This window comes from Ammospiza caudacuta, chromosome 3 (genome assembly GCF_027887145.1).
Source record: "Ammospiza caudacuta isolate bAmmCau1 chromosome 3, bAmmCau1.pri, whole genome shotgun sequence".
Lineage (NCBI taxonomy): Eukaryota > Metazoa > Chordata > Aves > Passeriformes > Passerellidae > Ammospiza > Ammospiza caudacuta.
In genome coordinates this window covers 59,366,469-59,391,853 of record NC_080595.1, presented here as the reverse complement: position 1 = coordinate 59,391,853, position 25,385 = coordinate 59,366,469, and the positions used below count along the sequence as shown (strand labels likewise).

General features: G+C 37.8%; 1 protein-coding gene across 1 annotated transcript in view; it reads left to right on the top strand.

Moving 5' to 3' along the window:
* The window catches only part of ESR1 (estrogen receptor 1), a 99,947-nt gene extending 78,883 nt beyond the window's left edge, over window positions 1-21,064 (top strand). Inside the window, exons 5-8 of the mRNA XM_058801599.1 lie at window positions 2,204-2,342; window positions 13,038-13,171; window positions 19,033-19,216; window positions 20,830-21,064. Of these exons, the coding sequence (XP_058657582.1) occupies window positions 2,204-2,342; window positions 13,038-13,171; window positions 19,033-19,216; window positions 20,830-21,064 (692 nt within the window). The remainder of the gene's footprint in view (window positions 1-2,203; window positions 2,343-13,037; window positions 13,172-19,032; window positions 19,217-20,829) is intronic.
* Window positions 21,065-25,385: the final 4,321 nt, after the last annotated feature.

The following is a 25,385-nucleotide window of genomic DNA, read 5'->3' as shown; positions in this document are numbered from 1 at the left end:
TACTTCAGTTCAGTTCATACCCTTTTGCCATACTGAAATACGAAATTTAAAATATTTTCATTCAGTGAATGTGTTTGATGGTTTTACAGTATTAGTTATCTTACAGAACTTTGTTTCATCAAATCTATTATTTTATAGAATTTTATTTTATATGGTTTGTGTTGGAAGGGACGTTAGAGATGACCCAGTTCCATCCAACCCCCTTGCCATGGGCAGGGACACCTTCCATTAGACCAGGTTGTTCAAAATCCCCTCCATCCTGGCATTGAATGCTTCCAGGGATGGGGATGCACAGCTTCTCTGGGCAGGACATTCAGTTTTACCATTCAGTTTTAACTAAACTAACTAGCTAGTTTTATGAACAACAAGATAATAAATTTAAAATGTCACCTAAAAGCCATCAAGGCAATTATTATGTATTGTCATTTTAAGGCAATACTTAATAGGAAACCTGGTGTTTATTATTTGTTCTCCATATACAGACATTTTCTTTCTGCCAGTTTTGTGCTTGAGTGCTGTAACCAATGCTTTGTAGTTAAGAATGTTGCTCTTTTAAGTTTCAGCTCTATTGTTCAGGCTACTTGGTGACTCAGACAAGTGCCATTTCATCAGTCTTTGAAGTCTGGAAATAATTTTTTGTACTTGGTAATAAAGGAAAAATACAGGAAAAGGCAATTATTTATTTCCTCTATTGTTACCCCACCCATAAAAACAGCAGGTATTGCAACTGCCTAAATTCACTTCTAATGATCTATAGGTGTGTTTTATTTCAAACGTGTCAGAGCTGTTTCCTTCTACTGGATGATTTCTTGCCAATAGATTAATTGGCTCTCTCAGATATTTTCATTAAATATAATTATATGAAAAACTGTTTTACCAGATGTAACAGTATTTTCTATGTTTTTGTGAACTGCATTTTGTTTATTCTCTACCTCTCTCTTACTTGAAAAACATATTTCTTGGCACATAATTTGACTTTTAAAATATGTGCCTTTTTTCTTCCTTTTTCTCAAGATAATATTCAAGTGTATGGCAGGTATATTCCTCAAAACTGACTCAGTACATACCTTCAGAGAGGACACACACAGAAGGAAAATCCCTGCTATTTTAGGGCTGGTAAGGCAGTTTACCGTGTATTCTGTATTCTGAAGATCAGTATAAATCATAACAATTCCCCCAAAAAATTATGGCGAGGTTCAATAATGTGTTTCACGTTTAACACTAAATAAAAAATAAATAAGACCTATTTTAAGGGAACTTCTGCACATTTTATTTTAGGAAGTTCATTCTAATTTCAAGGAATAACTTACGCAAGATCTAATAAATCGTATTGTGCAATATGTATTATTCTCCACTTCTCTTATATTTCTGGATTGAAAAAAAATATTCATGAAGAATGAGAATTCAAAAGAGACAATAATTCAATCTCTTGCATGAAATGAACACAGGGAGGACCACTGTGATTATAGTTACATGTCTACCTTCACCATTATTCTTTCTTTTTAGTTTCTTGTAGTATGGTTATAAGCCATTTCTTGTTTGAATTCATTGTTTCTAAACAATGTTTAAATGCAAAGTACTTACTTCCTCCATGTTCTACAGTCCACTAGGAATATAAACAGGTGTTTCATCAGTGAATTCTGATTTCGCAAATATCAGCATTTGCTCCATAGTTTGTTTGATATGCTCTTTGGTCCCTCTTCCACACACGTATCACACTTTCAGCAGAGTGAATTGTCATGAGTCTGTAAAACAGCATTCCACCAAGAGAATTTGTCTGGGGTTAGCTGATTAGAGATGTCACTTCATTTTATAGCAGGCATTTTTCCAGTTTGCCTTATGCCCCAGGCAGCGTGGTGCTGGAGCAGACAGATGCCCCTTTTTCTGCAGCGTGCACCTGGATTCCCATGCCCCTTGCAACAGGTATGGGGATGGAGATGCTGTCCAGGCTCTTGCCCTGATTTCTGGGAAGAGTAGAGCCAGGACAAAAACAGTAGGCTAGAAAGTTCTGACTGTTCTGACTGCAACTGGGAGCCCCAGTGGACAAAACTCAGCCCAAAATATGAAGAGAACAAACATCAGTTTTATTGCTCTTTTTGGTTATCCAAAAGCTCTAAAGCACTTCTTTAACCTAATTCTCTGAATAATGTTATTCCACTTACAAAACTGGAGTGTTTTTACTGTCTCCTGTTTATTCTTTCAGGATTTGTGGATTTAACACTCCATGATCAGGTCCATCTACTGGAATGTGCCTGGTTAGAGATACTGATGATCGGCTTAGTCTGGCGCTCCATGGAACACCCAGGAAAGCTTTTGTTTGCACCTAACCTGTTACTGGACAGGTCAGTCTGCATGTCGCTCTGCATTATTTAAGTTAACTTATTTCTGCTGCAATCAGATTCATTTTTAGCATGATATCATCTCACCAATACTACAATTTGACTGTACATCATGTGTCAAGCAGGCTTATGGTAGGTGAGACTGCGAATGCTCAGGAATGTGATACTGGTCATTTATTGGACAAGGAACACACCTGAGATTTGTCTGCTGCTTGAAGTGCTTCCTTCCAAAGTCAGCAGTAAATTTCTCTTATAATCTCTGCTGTTTGTTGCAGAAGTAATTTAAATTAAAAACTGAACACTATTCATTTAATTCAGATAGTTATTTTAGTTTATTTAAAATCCTCCTAGTTTTTCTTAGAATGAGTTTTTCCAAGCAACCAGACAAAATTTTGAGAGAAAATCCTCAGAGAATCTCAAGTGTAGTTTTATTTATTCATAGAGAATATATTAAGTTTGGGGTTTTTATCCTCATGAAAACTGGAGACATATATGTCAAACACATACTTGCTCCCTTCACTAAGCTTTTTTTTTTTAGCCAGTCCTGCTTCTGAGAGAAAAAATATTCATCTGTGCTGTATGGCAATATCCTGGATTTTAGCTGGCAGTCTTCATGTAAAAAGCAAGAAGACTGATAATTTAAAATATATTTTCTACTCTCTTGATATAAATTCAAGCTCTCTTTTCCTAGTCGTGTGAAAAGTTTCATGAAAAATTTCAATTAAATTTTCAGACAAAATTTCTTAGGATAGAGTAATCTTAGCTATTGGTGCCCCTTTTAGTTGAAGACTACTGCCCACACAGCAGAGCTGGCAGGGGAGAGCTGCTGTGCACAGAGGTCACTTCTTTGGCATCTTGGTCTAAACTGGAAGTGGCAGAAGAGCCAAACTGAGATGGAGTATTCAGAGAGGCAGCTAAGAGCTGGGCAAGCTCCTGACCTCATCAGGTAGCTGCCAGGGCACAGGGGTGGCAACACAGTGTCAGGGGCAGTGCCCTCAGCTACTGCAGCTACCAGGGGTGTGAATTAATCAAAATTCTCATTAGCAGAAAAATTTCTTATGATCAGCTTGCTCCGTTGACTGTGGGGTACTGAGTTTCCATGGTTGCATTCTTGCAGTGTTAATCCTTTGATTCCCTGCCCTCTATTTGCACACACACCCCCAGGATTTACTTTTAGCATTTTAGTAAAATACAAATGATAATACATAACAGAATAAAACGAAATATTTCCCAATAACAGAGAAGTGCTTATTGCCTTAGGAAAAATCCTATTCCACCTGTGTAAGCACAATGATCTGTGAGCTATGGAACTAGAAGAGTATAAAATACATTCTTGTTTTAGGTACAGAAAATATCTGCTTGTCTAAATGTAAGTACAGTCTGCACAAAAAGCTGCAACAGTTTTGAAATAATTTTGAAATTTTGGTCTTCTTCAACTTAAAATCCACATGCTCTCAGTAAAATGGAGTTTAAGCAGTTGATTCACACAGTTTTAAGTCAACTGTTGGATTAAAGAAAACCATTGCATGCAACTAGAACTTCAGGGCTCTTTGTTTTCTAAATTTCAATTGAGACTGTAAAAATGTAGATCTATTACATTTTCTAATTTTCAAATAATAAGAAACATGTTTCTAAGTCATCCTATAATTTCCTCACTCCATTTCGTAGGGATATTTGCAGAAAGTAAAATAATAAATTACTTGACTCTGGGAAGCAGTGATATGCTAATCAGTTAAATAACTCTTAATTTACTTCTTAATTAGTACTAAAAATATTTTGATGTGGTAATTTGATTTGGGCAAATTGGCTTTTGAGAATGTTATAGAGCAAAAATCTGTTGTTTGTCAAGTTTCAGAGGGCAGGACAGACACTGATTCAAAGCCTGTTTCTCTCAATGAAGTCCTTCCACTGCATCAAATATTCATAGAACTAGAAAATGGTTTGGGTTGGAAGGGACCTTAAATATCACTAGTGCCAGCCCCCCTTCCATCGGCAGGGACACCTTTCACTAGACCCCATTTCTCAGAGTCCCATCCAACACTTCTATATTTAGTGAAAACTCTCTATTGTTAATATAGAGTTTTAACACACTTTGTGTATGACTCTAGATCTCTGTGATCATTCTGTTGCAGACAGATCCTCTCTGATGTGAGAACTCCTTTCATTTTAGCATTCAGGCTTATCCTGATTCTAACAGATTCTTTTTGTCAAGGACCTTTGATATAGGTAGTCATTTGTATACATCTGTTCCTAAAGCTTAGGTCACACCAAATTTTATTATACAACTTTTCTTGCCCTTTGGCTAGATTAATACAGTCTTGTCTTGTTAACATCTATCTGAAATGTCATAAAAATAACCTTTCAGCTTTGCTGTTTTTTGAAACAAATGTGATCATTCTTCTCCCAACTCACTCCTCCTACTTGGGTCATATTAGACATATGCTTGTCTTGTCTCTGAAGATCTTTTGGAAACTGTCTTTTCTAATTCTATGCGAGTCAGCCAGTTACATTTTTAAATAAATACTTCTTCAACTTTCCTTTGCGACAATTCACACTTGGAAGACTTCTTGAAAAAATCTGTAAATCAGATCTTAATTAATAATTCTATGTTGCTTTTAAAAATTTTTCTTTGCCTGTAAGAAAATAATTACACAACAATTAAGTTGACAGTATGTGTAGACTGCTGTCTTCTGTATGGATGAATATAATCGCATTATCTCTTTTTTTCCCAGTCTGCATTGTAATTAGTGCATTTTGTGAGATAAAGCATCCTTTCTTATTCTGTTAATGCATTACCCAAATATTTGAGTCTTGATTCAAAATTTAAACAGTCTGCCAGTTATGTAGGACTAGTAGACTTTTACAGTGTACAACTGCTGCTATTAAAATGCTCAAATGACAATAATTATATATTAGAAAAACAGGCTCAATCAGGAAATACAATGACAAACTCACAGTACTGTACTTTAATGTACAGTACTTACTGAAATCAAATAATAAGTTCAAGATTTTATATTCTGGTTTTGAGAATTACTATATTGTATAAGGCAAATTCAGAAGTAAAGGCCTAGGTTTCTAGTAGGACAAACCAGATGTTTCCTGTCTGGAGGGTTCCCAAGAAACTAGGCCCTAAAAATGTCATTAGAACAGGGTTGGAATTTGTCAGGCCTGACAGTAGACTGTTTATAATTTTGAAGAAAATGTAATGTTTCTTCAGGAATAAGAAAGTCGTATTTTACTTTAGTTTGAAAGGATTTGTTGCATTCAGATATCATGCTGATCCCAGGTTACTCAGAGGCTTGAAACATAATTATAAAGAAAATCATGCTAGAAGTAGCTCACTTGAAACATTGTCAGTTTCAGCAAAATGGGAAATGCAGTGCTGCATTTTAAAAAGGAAGCCTGGTGACCACAGCAAAGAAGCTGATCAGATGCCATCTAAAGAAGAGAAGTGGCTGAAATTGTGAAATTGAATGAAAATAAAATAGTGAAAAGAGTCACTGTGAATTTTGTAAGAGGAAGCCACGAATACCTTGATGTCCTTTAAGAAATTAACATGCAAGGAGATGATGGACATCTTGTTGAATTTCCAAAAAGTATTAAACAAGTTCCAAATTTTATGTAGACAAATGTGATGGAATGTATGTAGGAGAATAATAATTCTGATCTTCCTAAACAACATTCTGAGTTGATCTTTCCATCTCATTGTTACCAGCGATTAGTTCTATAGAACCAGCATTTCTTTGCTTGTCAGTAGTCAGAGACTGCAGCTCTCCCTCCCCCAGGGAATGTTCACAACAGGAATAGTACAGAATAATAATATTATTCTGCATTATTCCTGTTGTAAACATGGAATAAGACAGATCATTGCCATTCCTCTGTTTATTTCTGTGCTTCATCTGTGCTTAGAAAACTGTGCCTTTCTGATTTTCTTTGTCTTGACAGTAATACTGAAAGAATTGGAGAGGTACCTAGAGGTGTTGTACCCAATTAATTGGGTACAACAGAAAATTAATAGAGATACAAGCCTTGCTGCAAAGACTAACTAAATGGACTGACTTCTCTGCCTGTGATTCTCACTAGAAGAATGGGAACAAAGTAAAGATGATAGGATTTGTATAAAGTCATGAGCACATTGAGAAGATGTGTGGTAGTCCTACAGTTATTATCGCTTCCAGCCCAGCACTAGAGGCAGTCACTTGACACCAGCAGATCCAAATGCCTGTATGCTTAGCCCACAGCTAAATATACCTTTGGTATGAGACAGTATGGCTGTCTTCATGTTATTTTCTACTGCTATTTTCTTATCATGGTTGTAAAAAATCTCTCATAGCAAAAAAATCTGTCTAGGGACTTATAAAATTTCAGTTCAATACAGTCAGTATTTTGGTGTTTCTATTGGGTTTTTTGCTTCTTTTTATGGAGAAAACTAGTCTGTTTTTCAGAACAGAAACTTACTTGAAACTTACTTCCACTTTCAGTGCTTGAAGGAGATTTTTATTCTCTCTAAATAGAAGAATTTATTTTTTACTGACTTTTGTATTGAGCAATGGCAGGAGACTGTGGATCTCTCTGAACTGCAACTAACACCAATAGCAAAAAACCTTACAGCATTCACTGTGGGACAGGGTAGCTGATCAATTTCCTGCTTTCATGGCTTTTTTTCTGAACTTTTCTCACTATATCTGAAAAAAATTTTTTACATTCTTTATGTAAATATATTGGTAGAGATAAAATTAGATACAATAGAAGAGCATCAAGATGAAATCTGAGTATGTTTTTCTAGTCCCTCAACCTGTAAAATGTTCCAAATATCTGAGGACACCACACTTGTCTGTCACTTGAGTAAATGCATGACATTTCATATGAAATTATGGATGCATTAGTTACCATTGATTAATTAGAAAAATTGAAGCAAAGTGATCCCAAGTGCTTGATTCAGAATGCTTCCTTAGTGACTTTCTGCTTGTATTCATTTCAAAAGGGAAAAGTCCATAGGCAACAAGTATATCCTAATTAGCCCTTCAAAATGGATTTGAAAAGTGATTGTACATTTACTTTTCATCACATCTTTAATAGCAATAGATTCCATCCAGAAAACCCAGCTCAAAAAAATCATCTTGTCATTAGGCACTTGCTTGATAGAGCTGAATGGATTGACTTGTAGACAGTTTAAGAATCTCTTGAAATAATTCAATTTCTCTATCATTTTTTACTGTATGGTTGAATTTTGAGATGTATTATTATACTGCAGACCCTGCAGAATGAAAAAAAATGATACTATTACAAGAGACAAAATTATAAAACTTAAAAGAATTAAAAATTACTGTCTCTTTATTGTGAATCAGTTTTTACTGTCTTTTTGGGCAAAATTCAAAGACTACCCAATTCTGTAACTCAAACAACTTAAATGTAACATAAGGACAATCTTCCAGAGTCTGGAGAAGTGCTGGGTAATGCTCAAAGTGATGAATTCTTACAAAAATACAAAAAAGGAGGCCCCCTCTCATTATGATCTCCACATCTTCACGGTTTTCAGCTGATAGATTTCCTGAGGGACTTGTAGGCACAGAAAAGAAGTTTTCAAAGAAAATGAAATAATTCTGGGTTCAAGATAGTCCCTACACAAATTATGAGATTACTCGTTCATCTAGTAACCCTGACCTTGGAAGCTCAAGCCCCAGTTCTAGGTCACATTGTACTGTGATGCTGCTATTTCCAAATCAAACTTTCTTTGCATTTCTGATATGGAGAGAATTTTTAAATGTTTTTTTGGCTTTATGGTGACTCATACTGAATATAAATTAAACTGAAAAAGGCCCTCCTGTAAATCAGAATAACTTTTCTTTGGCCAATTATTTTAGCTTTATTATTCCCAAATGGAGAGCCTTCACAATAATTTTCTAATCTAAATGTGTTATATGTGACCAAGGAATAATTAGTTTTCTTAGAACTATCATAGCAGCATTTTTGGGATTTTCTCCTTCCTGGCATATTTGTAGACCCATTTCACATTATATTTTACAAAGAGAAAAATCTTTTAAAGGTACTTAGTAGCTAATTGTCTCTGTGTTTCAGACCGGATTAACCACTGCTCAAATGTGCAGAGTACTGCTCTTACCCTGTTTGCCTAGCTGGATCATCCTCTGGTCATTAAGTCAGGACAGACCCTTGGTTGGCCTCCTAGCTCTGAGAGCAAGTGTAAAACATGTGGGAGCCCAGGTGGTGCAGCCCATGGGAGCAGCTGAGGAGAACGGGCTCGAGGCAGAATGGGCAGATCCTGCAGGGCAACAACTGATTGCATAGCTGATATTGATGGTGTGGATTCAACTTCCTTATCATGGAACCTGCTGTGAGGGTCAAGAATGTCTGGGAAGAGAGGAGATACATGCCATGGAGTGAGGCAAAATCATGATTTCCACAGACTGGCCAACATGGTAAAGGAACTTTAAACCAGGATGGTGTGGACAGGAAAGACATAATAACAAAACTTATTAGTAGGAAACCTCCCTAAGTATGTGCATGCAGATAAATACAGAATTGCCTCCAGAACATCATGGTGGGGGAAACTCCATAAACTTTCTGAGAATTCAGCACAACTAGGTGCCCTCTGAGCCAGCAGACTGCCCTCCCAGACTGCCTTAGGAAAAGCTTTAGCAGCATCTGGAGGTGGGTGATGCTCTCTCACTGCCCGGACGTGCTGTGGGAATTCTGGAGTGCTGTGTCCAGTTCTGAGTTACCCTACCCAAGACAGACAGGTACATACTGGACTGAGGCCAGTGACAGGCCCCAAAGAATGGACTGGAACAACTTTCTTAACAAGGAGAATCTGAGAAGATTCAGGTCTGATAAATATCTGATGGAGAGGGGAAGTAAAGAAGGCAGTGGAAGATTCTTCTCAGTGACAGGAAAAGAGGTTTTGGAGTCTCAGTCCTTGGAGATACTGAAAACCCAGCAATATATATGCCTGAGCAGGGCCACTAAACTAGATTATTTCCAGATAATTCATGCAACATCAGCAGCTCTGTTAATCTGTGACTAACTCTAGGTGAAAATAACTTCAAAATTGATCTATTTTTTCTCTTTTTTATTGATAAATGTGCTACTACATATATTTTTCAATGATGACTTTTAAATATTGGACTAATTTTATAAATTTTGAATATGTTTTAGCCAGCAAGTGACCCAAATCTTTGTTCTTAAGCTGATATTGAATAAGAAACAATGGGGTCTTAACAACATGCTCTGGAAGTGCAGGCTGTAGTACCAGCCATTGACTGTAGTCTAGGAAGTTCCCCAGGGTGTGTTAATTGAAAACCAGTATTCAGGGAGAAATGGGATGAGCCTTCTACCTCTGAAGGCTTATGAACAAGTCAATTAAAAAATTCCCTAATCCCCAAATCAAAAACCACATGGAAAACAACAAAACAGAACTGTAGAACAAGACCTGCATATAATTAATTTGTCCTTTTCCATAGCTCACACCTTCATGACCACTTACCACTTATTGGTTGATTTGTGTGAAGGTGCCAGCTAGATTGCTGTGATCAAAACAACATTTTTTCCAAAGCAAAATGATATCTAACCTCCTGGATAATGACAGAAGAATAAGCGTTTCTCTTTATCAGCAGGATTCACATCTGACACTTTGATTTACTTTTCACTTGGTAGTTTCTGCTTTTCTCTTTGATTCCTGTTCTTTTCAGATTGTTTTTTTTTTCCAGAGCTTTGGAGTTATTTTTTTTCAGATTTTAGTTTTTTTCCTACTTACTTTTCCCCAAAATTTTTCCACAATCCCTTGGTGTTACTGATTAAATGCAGGATGGTCTGAAGAAAAATTTCTCTACTGATTACAATTTTCTCATCTTTTAATGACTGATAAAGCACGGCATTGAGAAAAGGTGGAATCCTCTGTTAGTTAAATAGCCCTATAATTCCTGTCTGGCAGTATTTAAGGCGTCCAAGTAGATGTTCTTGATTTGGTCTTAAATCCTTGCAGATGGAGCTTTCCTGACATCCCACCTCCTTAAGCTGCTTTAGTGCGTTGCTTCACATAGGAGTAGAAAGCTTCTACCAATGTCTATTAATAGAACTAGTTTATACAGAATACATTAATGTATATAAAGGTCCTCTCTTGTTTGGAAGTCTGTGCACAGACTTACTGTTCTTCTGTGTCAGAGCATGGGCACTTGAGTTAAATATGTGAATGCCCTCCTGTCTAACTGGGAATGTGAATGTTATCCTTGCAGTTTTCCTCTCTCCTGTTTCCTAACCTACCTTTAGGCTTATGAGCACATCCAAGCCTTATTTAGAGGCTTCATCACGAAGTTACTAAGTCTACTTTTGAAGCTGATATTCCCTGTCCTAGCCTTGTGCATCCCATCTGTTCTTGGCAGTCCCTTTTCATCAAGTGAAGTACCATGGTAGAAGAAGACAGAGAGATAACAAACACAGTCAGACTTTGTTTTGGTGGTGCATCTCTTTAGCATTTCCCTTTGAATTAAAAGTTTGATAAGAACATCCATTGAGTCCTTGAGTCCCTGTTCCCTTCACCCAAGCACTCTTCATTATTAATGTTTACTTGATCTTGTGTTTCTGTTAAAGGCATTCCTGCTGTCTAAGTTTTTCCCAAGACTTAAATAAAATTCTTACTCCTATATACAGTGGAATAGCCTGGAGTAGCCTGGTCTTTCACACACACAGCAGATAGCAAAACAAAAGAGATTGGGAGCAATTTAACATCTCTTAAATTTACATAGTTTTTATTAATCCTCTATCATGCGAGTTCAGTTGATGGGAAAGAGGCACACATGTTGGTTTAAGGGCATGGAATATGTGTTGCTGGATTAGGGCTTTTTGTCCAGAGGTCATACTTGTCAGCAAGAGAATCATGATTGGAATATTGATTATGTAAACTACAGTCTATTGAACTGTTTTTCTAGGAGGTTTGGAATAATTCTTACTTGCTATCAAAATGTCTGTCTCAGGAGGCACCATAAGGCATGTTAAATAGTCTGAGTTTACAAATAACTTCCTGTTTCTTTTTTTTCCTCTGATGGTAGACATGCAAATTTTGCAATTTGTTCAGACTGTGTAATATTTTGAAAAGCTTTGAATGCTGGCTGCAGTAGTTTTGGTAATTTTGTGGATTCTAGGAATTAAATAAATATCTCAGTCAGGCATGAAAATGTGGTGGTGTTTTTTTTTGTTTTTTTTTGGGTTTTTTTATTTGGGTTTTTTTTTTTTTTTTTTTTTTTTTTTTAATATGGGATATTTTTTGGATCCACAGAAGCTTTTTCTTTCCACAAAATCCTAAATACTAAATTCTTAAACAAAGGTTTTTTTGGGCATTATTTAAGTTTATGCAAAACTATTAAAGGATTCTAGCCCTCTGTGCTAAACTCTACAGAGAGGAAATTAATATTTCTATAGTTGTATGCAAATATATTGTATCAGAAGCATTGGAACTTGTCCTGATGCCTTGGAGAGTGCAAAGAGGTTTCTCAGTCTGCAATCAGAAGGGAAGATGTCTTCTTTGTCTGAGGCTCTGGTGTGGGTTCAGACATCAGCTACAGGTTCTCAACAGCACATCTGTGTTAAGACCTGAGGCAGGTATCTCTGTCCAGGCAGGTTTCTTGTGACAGTGAAATTAGGACATGCTCAATCTTTTTTCATGTTATAAATCATAGTCTGTTCATTTGAAATTTCTTTTGCATCTTCCTGTAGGAATTATCTTCTTAATTTTGTTGATGAAAGCCATATCTAAAAAGTATTATATTTCTAAACAGCAGAACGGATCACTCATTAAGTCTTACATATTAAAATTTCATTCAGGAAGGCCTAGTAGAAGTAAAAGTAGGTAGTTCTTGTAAAGGGTAGCAGTGAAAATGACCAAAAGATCTGCAGACTAAATTTTCACAAGAAATAATTACAATCTGCATTAATTCTTCAGCTGCAGGTTGAGTGGGCAAGATGAAAATTAGTGAGTGGGAATGCCTTGCACTGTGAGCAGAAGGAGATGGTTAATAGCCTTTGCTAATGAACACTTTGAGATGTTCCAAATTTCAGCTTTGTTTAAAGCTGCAATGTAAAAAGTTACTCGATATGTGGAGTGAACTGATAGTTTTAATCAGTCACACAGACATGATTTTGGCCTCTTAGGTCCTTCCTGAGCTCATGAATAAGCTTGTTCTTTAAGGAGGGATTGTGTTGATATTGAACAACAAGAGAAGTGTGTTGGAACATTAAAGGTTGCTCGGGCATCTATAAACAAGTGCAAATGGTTAGGGAGGGAGAAATGTAAAGAATTGGGATCTTTTCAGATAAAGAGAAAATAAGAAAATAAAGAGGAAGCAAAGTAACAAAAGCAGAACACATCCACACAAATCAAAATGTAGTTTCAAGCAAATATTTTTCTCAATATAAGGATTTGGTTGAGTCAATTTAAAATGTTCCATCACAGTAATGAGTTCCTGAAACTTATTTTTTTTGGAAATACAGTACTTAATAGTTTATTTATTTTACTTGAAACAGTGCTTTTGTAATCACACATATATCAAATGTGCCCAGAGTAAGAAGTCACATACTTGCTCATGAGCTGATGAAGTCAAATTGGAGGGTATTGGTCCAAGGGGATGAAAAACTCATGGCACCATCAGTTTAAAACTGAATGTCTCCCCATTGATGGTATTCACACAGGAATCAAGGGAAATGTGTAGAGGGCATGGTGGAAATTTTTGACATGCTGCTGGCTACTGCTGCTCGGTTTCGCATGATGAACCTTCAAGGGGAGGAATTCGTGTGCCTTAAGTCCATCATCCTGCTCAATTCTGGTAAGTTGTGTGCTTTGCTGTCACTTGGGTAACTGTGGCGGCTTCTGCATGTGGTTGAACACTGCTTGCTGTCCTTAATGGCGTTCTCATTTTGAGACAGCAGCATTGGAAAGGAGTTTTCAACACAGATGCAGGCAGGACCTCCAGGCAGGCGTGGGCACAGTCGAATGTGTCTGGTGATGTAGGTGAGGCCCAGAAAATGGATGCAGTGAGCAGATGATGCATTGTGTGCGGCTGATGTGGAGAGTGGTCAGAGGAGTGCTTTGAACTAGATGTTGCCAGGTCTTAAAACTCTGCTTACGAGACACTGAAGTAGCTGGAACCACACACATGGCACCCAAAGGCAATGCTTAACTGCAGTGCTCAGGTGATGGCAAAATAAAAGGAAATAAAAATGTGATCGAGTTTATCATGGTTTAGTTTATATTATATTATATTATAGGCATCTAAAACTGATGTAATCACTTTCCACTTCCTTTATAGTTTTTGGCTGTAAATCTCATCCTGAGGTACACTTCAAAAATAGATGACTCGATAACAAGTGTCAGGTTATGATGATTTGAATTTTACATGAGATGATTGAAAAAGCAAATTTAACTTGAAACTTGTGACAGAAAACTTCTGTTGCACACCAGAGGACTCTTTTCTGTTTGAAATTAAAAAAAAAACCCCTCCAGAAAATTTCCTTATATGCAGAAATGAGACCCATGGTATTTTCATAGAAATTATCGACATCTAAAATAATAATGTAGGCACCAAACTAAAAACCTTTAGAGAAAATTCCCTGCTAAGCTGTTACCTGGTGACTAAAGGTGCCAGAGTTCCCCAATGCTGAGGATTTACTCACTTGTAAAGTTTTTCCTGTTGTCTTTGAACTTGTGGATGGTACCACCCTCTAGAGAAAACAGATGTGGAGGGCTCTGTTTCCATTTAACCAGTTATCTAACAGATCACTTGCCCAAATTGCAGGAAAAAGAAATTTAGGATATTGACATCAAAGGCTAACTGTAAACACAGCAGATGTTGCTTTATTGACCAGGCACTTTTCTTTATGGAAGCTTGGATGTTGTCTCCTCAACGTCCAAGCAAAATTATGTATTTATACAATCTAATACAAAATGCCTTATGCATGTTTTATGAGATATGAATGTGGTTCAGGTTTTGTTGTGGTTGTAACCAATTGCCAAAAAGTAACATTTTAGGAAAGCAAGTGGCATATTTGAAATGAAGGGCTATTGTCTTACCTTAATTGCCAGGATAAGACAGTTCTAATTACTGTTTGGCATTTTATTTTCCTTTTATTGCCCTGATAATTATAACAGAATATTTCCTAGAGTTAAATATTCTTCCTGGAAAGTAATGCTCCTCCAGAATTTTAGCTAATATATTCAAACCTAATATATTTAAACTTCTTAAATAAATCTAGAATATATAATTGATTTATAAAAATTTTGAATTTCAGTTAGAAACAATGGAAGTGGAGGTTTGAAAAAAAGAAATTAGATGTTCATGTCTTGAACATGAAAAATTTAAGTCATGCTCTTGAGAAATTTTGTGCCTATTTGTATTTAGTATTGATTCATAAAGCAAAATATTTTTTTCCGACAAAGCCCTGCCAGGCATCACCAGCTATCCTTCATAAGCACATCTCACTGTGTTAATGGGAATTTTCATTACAAGATTCCCCTAAGGAAAAACTGTAAAAAAAAAAGAAATATATATATATATAGCAAGTGAAGTCAGTGATAATCAGAGGCAGATTTCCTTCTGCATATAAGAGAGATGGGACGACTGTAAACTCAATGTATATATGGCCACAGAATGTATGTCTATATTGGATGTCATTATCTTTATGCATAAAGGTACATTTCAGTATTTGTAATCCTATAACAAACTACTTTCGTAACTAGACAGTGGGAATGTGGATACAAGTGTCTGACTATCAGACTCTCGAGATGCTCAAATTAAGAGGCATTAGACTGCAATACAGAGATAAGTAGCATAATTTGGAATATGTGTAAGAGTTGTGTGTTTGGCATAGATCCTCTAAAATATCTTCTGGAGTTGCTTTACTTCACAGAAGTACTAAAGAACTATTACTAAAGAAACAGCAGATAAACATACAATCAATTTTTGGCTTATTATGCTGTCTGCATTATATATGCATGTGATTAAACCAGAAGATCTCAAAATGGTTTAAACAAGTGGATTAATTAAACAAATAGGACTGATTATGCTGCATCTTGTGTTTAAAAGCAGTCTGCATTTGCATTCTAAATCGTTGTGTGGATTTAATTCAGTGAGTGTACACAAACATTTCTTTATTAAGTCCTTGGACATCTGGAAGTCTCTTCACATGAAGTAGAGTTGTTTATTGCCTTTGTTGGACATTTCTAGTTTTGCAACATGTTGCAAGGCTGTTTAACATCTTTACACTCCTTTTCCATGTGGTTTTGGACAAAACACAATTTTAGTTTTTATTTTTTTAGATTTGTTCAGTGCATGTAGAGAGGATGAAAGGTTTTGTTTGTAAACCAAGGTAGATGCTTATGCAACTACCACAGTTTTCCTGAGATATTAAGGTGACAGCATGTCTGTAACAACAAGGACATAATTGTGTCCATCTAAATAGTAAACCTAAAGGTCCCCTGCAATAAATCTTTTGACTAAAAAGCAAAGCCGTGTTTTCAAAAACCACATTCAGCTGTTACTTAACATTGAAAAATAAATATTAGAATCATGAAAGGGCAACATGATGCCAGATGTTTTACTTTTGAGTGTATCAGAGAAGAGGAACTTGTGGATGGTACCACCCTATGCTATGTGGCAAAGCAGCAGGCTTTCATTTTGCACATGATGATGTAGGTCACATCTGCCTTAGAAGCCGATTAACCGAATTAGTTAGCTGGTTAAACCACAGAGCTGGAAAGATTTTGTTGATTTGATGAATACAGGAGACCTCTTGATACATTGTTCCACGTGACTGTTTGTTATTCTTTTCTCCTGGTGTTTTTCAGTTCCTGATAAATTGTGCTTATTTATTTTTTTATTTTGGGGGCTGGATGATTCCAGGAGTGCATGGTACAGAGATGAGTTCCCTCATACCTCAGCCTGTCTTGCTACAGCTTCACAGCAATTGGGTGTAGTGGAATACTACTACAGAGCAACTGGGTCTTGTTCTGTAAGCCTGAACTCTAAATGTAAAAAAATACTTTAAACTGGGTTTTATTGTGACAGAAAAGATTTTGAGGACATTCGCTTCTACAGTAAAATGCAACAAATATATAATTATATATGGTGAGAGATACAAAATTCTATCAGTGTAGAATGCCAAGGGCTGGCATGGTAGCACAGCAGCCCCCAAGGGATCCTGTTCTGGTATGTGTTATGGGTGTGAACCAACAGGCTTTGCTTGCTTGTGGGGTGGCGCTTCCTCTGTTCTTGTGCCTGTTAGGTTTTACAACACTGACCTGCAGAAAGAGCTGGAAATCAACCTGGTAGCTATTGAATTTAGGCTTAGAAAGGCCTTGGAGACTGTTAAATTTCACTTTGCTGAGGCAATTTTCTGCACCCTCATTTGAAAGCTCTGCTTGGATGTGTATGAGTGTGTGATAGCCAGCATTTTTTTTTTGGGCAGTTTCTGGTCAATGGCCTGGGGCAGGAGCAATCACTGTGATTTTTCTTGGCAGCTATTGACTGGCAGTTGCCTGCATTCTCTACAGTTATTGGGGAGTGCTTTTGTGATTTACAGTTTTTAATAGCTTCTAGACTGGACCTAGGTGAGAAAAAATTCCTCCTAAATATTACTTTCTTTTACTAGTTTCAATAATATGAAGCTATGGGGTATTGCTGTAAGAGCACAATAGTTTCCTGTGGCTGAAGCAAACTTCTCTGGGGGCACTGTGCATTTATGAGATTAATATTTCCTTCTAGTGGATTGTGCTCTGCCAGTGATATTTAAGAATCTTGCCCCTACAGTATGTGTTAAGCTATCAAACCTTGTATTGTCAATAGGCATACGTGAGGGTGTTGAGTCAGGTGAAAAATGTTCAGCTGAGAAAAGCCCAAGGACCAGCTTCTGTTTGTGAATTTCAGTAAAAATAATAATAATAGCTATGAAAAGCCATGTGAGAAAAGAGGCCACTGTACTATTTATCTATATCAAATTTGAAGCAGTACCCATTACCAAAATTAAGCACTCTGACTGATAATTTTCAGAAGTTGTACTATGTTGGAGTTATCCTTTTAAAACAGTTTTCTTGCTTACTCTTTCCCAGAGACACTCACATTCACAAACACATTTACATTTCTTTTTAGCAGAGAGGAAAAAACCCATAAAAACTACTTGTAGGTTACAGTAGTTCTAGGTGTCAGGTCCTCGAAGTACCCAGATGATGTGAGGAGATGAGGGAGGCCAAGATGTTAAAAAAATCTCAACTCCCTGACTGCTCAGATGCACAGCAAAGTATCTTCACATCCAGTGGTAGCCCCAAGGCTGCAAACAATAAAAACAAGCTATACCATCTATATCTGACAAGCTATAGCATATATGTCTGTCTGTGAGTGCATACTAGTGTCTGAATGTCTTTTATTCTTAATAGTTTAATAATTGCATTCCATATTCTGCTATATACGATGCTTTAAAGAAAAGAAAAACAAAAAATTATTCCAGAAACCATTTTTCCCAAGGACGAAATCCAGATCTCTTCTTTGCTCTGCAAGCTGATGCAGAGGGGCCAAAGCATAAGATTTGTCAAGTCTGTTATAGACACAAGACAATGAACACTCTATGATGCAGCCAGTTTGATTGTATTCCTGTATGCACATCTTAAACCTCTGGTGCCTCAGGACTGGATTATGGCAATATGACCTGTTTAGAGTTATTGGTTCAGTCCAAAAGATTTAAAAACTGATGCTGAATGCAACAGCTCTCTTTTGGCAGCACAGTGTTGTTGTGACCTGACTGACATTGGCTGTGTGTTGTTGTCCAGAAAAAAATCAAGATAAAACAGCCCAAAATAGTTTAGACTTTTCCATTTTGAAAGCTGATGTGCTTCATGCTCTCAAGATTTACTAGCAGCAAAAACTCTTATGCCTGGATTAGAGACTCTTGTAGGTGATGTAGAGGGGCTGTTGGAGAGGGAGTTTTAAGATGTTCTGTATTCTGGAAAAATTTTTATCTGATCCAAACCTTCAGGCTGCTCACTTTCAGCAGTAAGCTATTCAAGACAGCTAAATTTGCACAAGCTGACTTGGACACCGTTTTTAAAGCAGAGTCAGCTTTGCACGTGAAGGAGCACACCTTTCAAGGCTTTTGCTTGGTTAGGAGAGTTTTTTTGAGGCAAACATAACATTAAAAACCCCTGGTTTTGTTTGCATGTATTGTGGTAACATTTTTCAGTTCTAAACTGTCTAGAAAAGTCACTAAAAATCAAATATTAAACAACAGGGGAAATGGCAAAAGCTGCTGAAAGCTTGGGTTGGTTGGTAAGTATTCCAGAGCTCTCAAGGGGAACAGCGTCTCCTCAAGGTTTCAGAGCCAAGTGACCAGGAAAAGTGCACAGCCCACACATAGGACTAGCTGCAGGTGTCACCCAGCACCTGGTACAGACCTTGGTGAGACCCAGGAAGGAAAGTGGCATTGTCTTCCTCCTCCTGCTTTTCCCATAGTGCCCAAATCCATGCTCCAGGGTCATTCAGAGTAGCGACATGGCTGCCAAGCAAGAGAGCTGGCACACAGTCAAATCCTGTGGCTTAACACAGCTTAAGAGGCAGCACAGGGCATACCTTGGGCAACTCTGAGTCCACCAAAGTAATTTTTGTCTGTGGTTTGTTTCTTTTCTTTCTGCCTCCTACTCTAGGTGTGTACACTTTTCTTTCCAGCACCTTGAAATCTCTGGAAGAGAAAGACTATATTCACCGTGTCCTGGACAAAATCACAGATACTCTGATCCACTTAATGGCTAAGTCAGGTCTTTCTCTGCAGCAGCAACACAGACGACTGGCTCAGCTCCTGCTCATCCTCTCTCACATCAGACACATGAGGTGAGAGCAAGCACACAGTCAGCACCTCTGTACTGGGCGCATGCGAGAGAGGTGTCACAAATGCCCATACACGCTTCTCCTTCATGGCTAGGAGGGCAAACTGTGTGAGGGGCCGTTACCAAAAAGAAAAGGAAAAAAATTCCATATGCAAATATTTACCCCATTTGTCCCTTCTAGTTGTCTTTTCCTCTGCCTTTTGTTTGATCGTGCTGATAGTTTGATAGAAAGGAGTATCTGCTTTTAATCTTGTCTGTCTTGTATCACAGAATCACCTGGTTTGGAAGGGAACTTAAAGATGATCTAGTTCCAACCCTCCAGATATGGGCAGGGATGCCTTCCAGTTAGACCAGGTTGCTCAGAGCCCCATCCAAGCTGGCCTTGAGCATTTCCAGGGATGGGAGACCCACAATTTTCTGGACAACCTCTTCTAGTGCCTCACAACTCTCAGTACAGAATTTCTTCCCAGCACCTAATCTAGGCCTGCCCTCTTTCCCTTTGAAGCCACCCTGCCTTGTCCTGTCAGTGCATGCCTCTGTACAAAGTCCCTCTCCAGCTCTCTTCTAGATGCCCTTCAGGTACTGGGAGGCTTGTGTAAGGAGCCTTCTCTTCTCCAGGCTGAACAACTCCAGTTGTTCAACAACAACTCCAGTTCTCTAAGCCTTTCCTCATAGGAGAGGTGCTCCAGCCCTTGCATCACCTTCATGGCCCTGCTCTGAACCTGTTCTAACAGGTCTAAGTTTTCCTCATGGTGAGGACCCCAGACCTGGACACAGGTGTATGGAAAGCACTGAGTAGAATATTAATGTAGGAGTAGCCTAGCTCTGCAAACTTTAGTCTCCTATAAGATTTAACAAAACTCTCACTTCTATGCAGCCACTTCTCACAAGTGTCATGATTGCAATTCACTTTAGAAAAGAGATTTAGGATTATTATGTGAATTGTATGGATGAGGATAAATGCAGCACTACTAAATTCCAGTCTAGAGGACCATTCCTTTTGCTAATCAGAGGTGAGCTGCCTCACACACTATTAGTAATTGCAGCAAATGATTCTCCCAATTCTGAGGTAACTGCTCAGTGGATGAGGTGTTAAGAGGATAAATTTCTATGAAGATATGCTATAGATTTTATTATTATGAAACCACAGGAAGTGTTGCTACACAGATTTTAATTTTCATTATTTCAGCTAATGAAATTTAAATTAAATGCCACATCTTAGCTGCTAAAGCTGAAACATGCAGATTTTACCTCCTGAACTGATATACAGATCTTTGAGGGAAAGTCAGGGGATGTGATTTTTTTTCACTTGTGTCATTTTATAGAGTTTCTTTGTTCTTGGGTTAATGAACATTCCCCCCCCCCCCCAAAAAGAATTTGTACAATTAAGAAAATTCTAGATGTATAGCAGCCTGCTACATTCTTGACTACATCTGTCTGCAAAATTCTTTGAAGGTGCTCCTGTCTGCTTAACTGTAGCAGATGTGTACAGCAAACGCACAGCTAATTTGTTTAGTACAAGACAGGATTTATATGAACCCAGCAAATATTATTAGCTGGTAGCTTCCTCACCCCATAGCATATTTGGGAAGTAACTTTTTTCATCACAACCCACAGCAACAAAGGAATGGAGCACCTGTACAACATGAAGTGTAAGAACGTAGTTCCACTCTACGATCTCTTGCTGGAGATGCTGGACGCTCACCGGCTGCACGCGCCAGCAGCCAGGAGTGCTGCACCCGTGGAGGAGGAGAACAGAGGCCAGCTGACAACTGCATCAGCTTCATCTCATTCCTTGCAGTCTTTCTATGTTAGCAGCAAAGAAGAGGAGAATATGCAGAATACAATATAAATGGGAGTCAGCATAAACAGTGGTATGAGAAACCCAGCAGTGTTCTACCTAGCTCATGCTTCATTTCATCTACAGTGCCACCTTTGAAAACACTCCAGTGACAACACACACCAGCATTTTCCATATGAGTGTTTGTCAAGCGCTTGCCTAAATTGATTGCTTATCCTAAATGGAAGACATTTCATTAACATGGATAGCCAGGAAGGATTGTCTGGCTAACTTGATTTAAAATTTGCAGTGTTTTAATTTAATTTGGCATCTTATTTAGGTAACTAAGTCCTCATCTGAAGCATACATTCATTTTGCTATAAATTGATAGGCCATACCACCCGTGCATATCGGTATCTTCATCAGTGGTGGTCTTTGTTAATATCCATCCAAAATCCTGAGCTCACTTAGTCCTTTACATGCTTGAAACTTTGAAGCAGTTTGGTAGAGATTCTGGATGACTTTTTGGGCAGTGTAAAGAGAAAGCTGACTGGCATCTTAGTGTGCCATAGGGAAGCTGCACTGTGAGAGACTGCCTTCGTGAGTGAGATTCCTGCCTCTTTTCTTCCTACAGTATAAAGGAACTGCTGTCTGAGAATTATACTATTTTACCTTGCTGGCTTATATCACCAGACAACTCCCTTTCAACATCATTCTGACCAAACTTTTAGGTACCCTTACCATATCCTCTAGATGAATTGCTTTGCATGCATGCTATTTTTTCTGATCCTAGAAAGCGAAACAGTTTTGTTGCCCAAGAGCGTAAATCCAGGGCAACATGGCAAACAGTGATAACATAGACAATTACTCTTGAATCAGACCAGATGATTACAAAAATCATCAGGTCTTTTAAAAAGGTCTTCACACACATGCAGGATCCAGCACTTTTTACAAAAAATCCCTCCCCTATCTTGTGCTTTGTTGTGCTACAAAGCAAGGGATGAGGATGCTAGTGTGAGACTGGCACGGAAGGATGGGATGATCCCATCCCACTCAGCAGAGTGTGGTCTAACTGTGTGTGGGAGGGCTAGTATCGCAGTCAGAGCAGCAGGTTTTTCCTTGCCTTGGCATTCTTTGGCTCTTGTTGTGGCATGCTTCAAAATCACTGTTATGAGCCAGCTCACCTGTGACACCAACACTAGGCAATGAGCCTCGCACATGGTGCAGACTTTGAGACTGTATGTCCAGAAAGATGAATCTTTCTCCATGCATGTCTGTATGTCCTAAGGATATTCATAAGGATCAGTTTGATTCTTCAGACCAACTGTAAATATACAAAAGGTCCACTGACATCAAGAGTTTCAACAAGACGTGAAAGATACTGAAGAACTCCACATGATATGCTATCCAAAGTAGGAGTTGGTGCTGCTGTTTGACTGGCGCTATGCTAGAAAACTAAATGTCAGGGAACTTTGCTGGGTACTGGAATGAGATCATTACATATGCCAGGGTTATTTTACTAATGTAATGATAAACTTTGCCTGTGCTATCTGCACTTCTGACTGACAGGTGCGGATTGGGAGTTAGCACGGACCAGGGACTATTCCAACAGCTGGTTGGAAGAAACCACCCTACCAGTGAGGCTGTTTTCCTAGCACATGTGTAGGCTGCTTCACAGCATCTGGCAACAGTGCTAGTGAAATGGTTCAGGGATGTTTTTGCTATAGTTGAAACCTTTATGTTAATTGGAATATCCCATAGAAACTCAATATAGGAAACAGTGCAAGTAATGTCATACAGGAGTGCCTATGTCTAATCACAATCCCTGTCACACAGGCAGAGTCTGTGTGCAGTGAGATCAAGTTTCACAGCAGTTGTGAAGGCAGCAAGGCATAGGACAGGTTTGTGCTTCAAGTCAAGCATTTGATTCTTTAGTGAATGTACATAATGGTGTCTATAATAGTTTAATGTACATATCTGAGGATATGAGCAGTTTGAAAGCCTAAAGCTACATGCTACCAATGTTTGAGAAGATTCCTTGAGAAATGCAAGCCTAAACAGGTGAAGTGATCACCATAAGTTCATAGGCCTTTTCTTGATGCATATTATGGTGTCATTTTTTTCTGAATGTGCTGAAGATTTTGTCTTTTTGTGTGTTCAGTAAAAGCATGTGTGTGTGTGTGTGTATGTGTGTGTGTGTGTGAGCGCTTATTTGGTACCTAAGGGCTTTTTGAAGACTCCTAAATGTCATGAAAGAAAATGGAAATTTGGGGTTTTTTTATGTGGCTGGTTTTCATATGTGTTAGAAAAACTATGAGTTTACTGAAATGAGTGCAGGCTAAGATCTGAATGGAGCACAGGAATCCCTGTAGTTAAATTTATGTGCTTACACTGTCATCATTTACTTGTAACTTAGTGTGCATTAGAACTGCTCTTTAAATACTGTCTGTACATGCAACTTGTTGTCTAGGCTAGAACACACAGATCAAGCTCATAAGCTGGAAAACAAATTGGTTTAAATGAATGCCTCCCTTCCTACATCCCAGAATAAGTAATTACATTGATTCAAGTGTAAATTTGACCTGGAGCATAAAAGGTATTACACAGAGAGCAATTCACAACAGAGGGTCAGATTTGGATGATACCATAAAGGGAAAGTACCTTTACTCTAATGAGATTTTCCTAGTGAAGATGGAAAAGCATGATTTGAAGTGGTATGCAGCAGTCAGAAGGGTATCATAATGTGTCTTGGAATATATAGAATAATATCAGTCAGCTCACAATAACTATTAATTCTTTCCTGGGTTCAGGCCTTACAAGGAAGCAATTTAGCTTTCATCCAGTCCTCTCATGTTTGTGGTGGCAACAGTGAAGGGCAACCTAGAAAGAGTGATTCCCAGTAATACATTAATTTACCTCGGGGCAGATTTAGGATCCATGTCATTAACTTTTTATTGAAGCAGCACCTTAATGAATATAGTAACATTCCCAGAGTTATCTATAAAGATGGCCCCCATATCAGACAGATGAATGTAGCTATTCAATTGATTAAATAAAGTCAATGATACAAAAATCACTTTTTTCATATGTATTTCTGAATGATGCTCTCATGTATGCAAACAATTGTGCCTGACATTTGGTAATTGTTATTTCACACGATGCTATTTTATGTGTGTGTATATATATATACATATATACTTTATATTTGCAGCTGACAAACCAGTACTACCTGAATATCTGGTGCTGGATATTACATAAAAATATATAGCATGTAAAAAGAAAGAAAACTTTTCAAGGCAGCTAATTATGCTTTTACCAAAACATTCATAGTGATGTCTCTGGACAGCTAACAAAATAATTATTTTGTAATGTTTATACGTGGATTTTTTTAAAAAAACAAAAACATCAAAAAACAAACCCTCTAGAAACATAGGCAACGTAATACCAGCACAAGGCAAAAATAAATAGACCAGACGAATTTGCTTTGCTTGAGAACATGGTTGTTACTGAAGTATTGCAAAAAGCTTGGGAGGTAGAAGAGGGGATAGAGAGATGTGTAGCACTTAGTGGTGTCAGAATATGTGGTGTTTGAATACACGAAAGCTACTCTGGTTTATAGTGGTTTGAGCCATGTCTCAATGTTGCAGACTTTGTCTCAGGTAAAACTCCCAGTTGGGGTAGTAAGATTTGTACTCGGGTAACATAGTTTAATGAAAGTTTTTTGGTGTGTGTTGTGATAAATTTACTATTATGTTTCAGTGACATCACTTGATGATTTTTCTCCTTCTCTACAATGAGGGGTTTAAAAGTGTAATTAAAGAAATAATCCAAACTGAGCTCCCAAGGATATTGCAAGGACTGTCAGCAGATCCCTGGACGTTGAGTTGAAAAAAAGCAAGCAAAAAACCCCAAACCATCCCCTTCATATGAATCAGGATTTGTACTGGAGCCTCCATCCATTTCAGTTGATGGCAACTAATTCCTTAAGACCTGTGCCAAATGTTTAAAAATAAGCAAACTACCAACTGAATAAAAAAATCTGCCTCAGTAGGTCTTTAGTCTTATTGCAGGCTTAGTGAGAACATGGTAAGCCCCTCTGTGTATATAATTTCCTGCTTTAAAATTAGAGTGCAAACTTAACGTACAGATAATGGGTTTTGTATATAAGGCATTCTCAGCTCAATTTGTGTGAAGTGCATTTCTTACTTTGAATAAAGAGACTGATGTTTTCAATGTTCTCTACAACCGTGATATGGCTTTACAGATATTGAGTCAACACATGTAATAGAAGGGTGATGTTAACAATGGTATCCTAATAGAAACCAATCTTTGCTGTCACCTGCAAGTGTAGCATAATCACAAATTGATCTCAGAGTTTAAAATTAATGTTTTC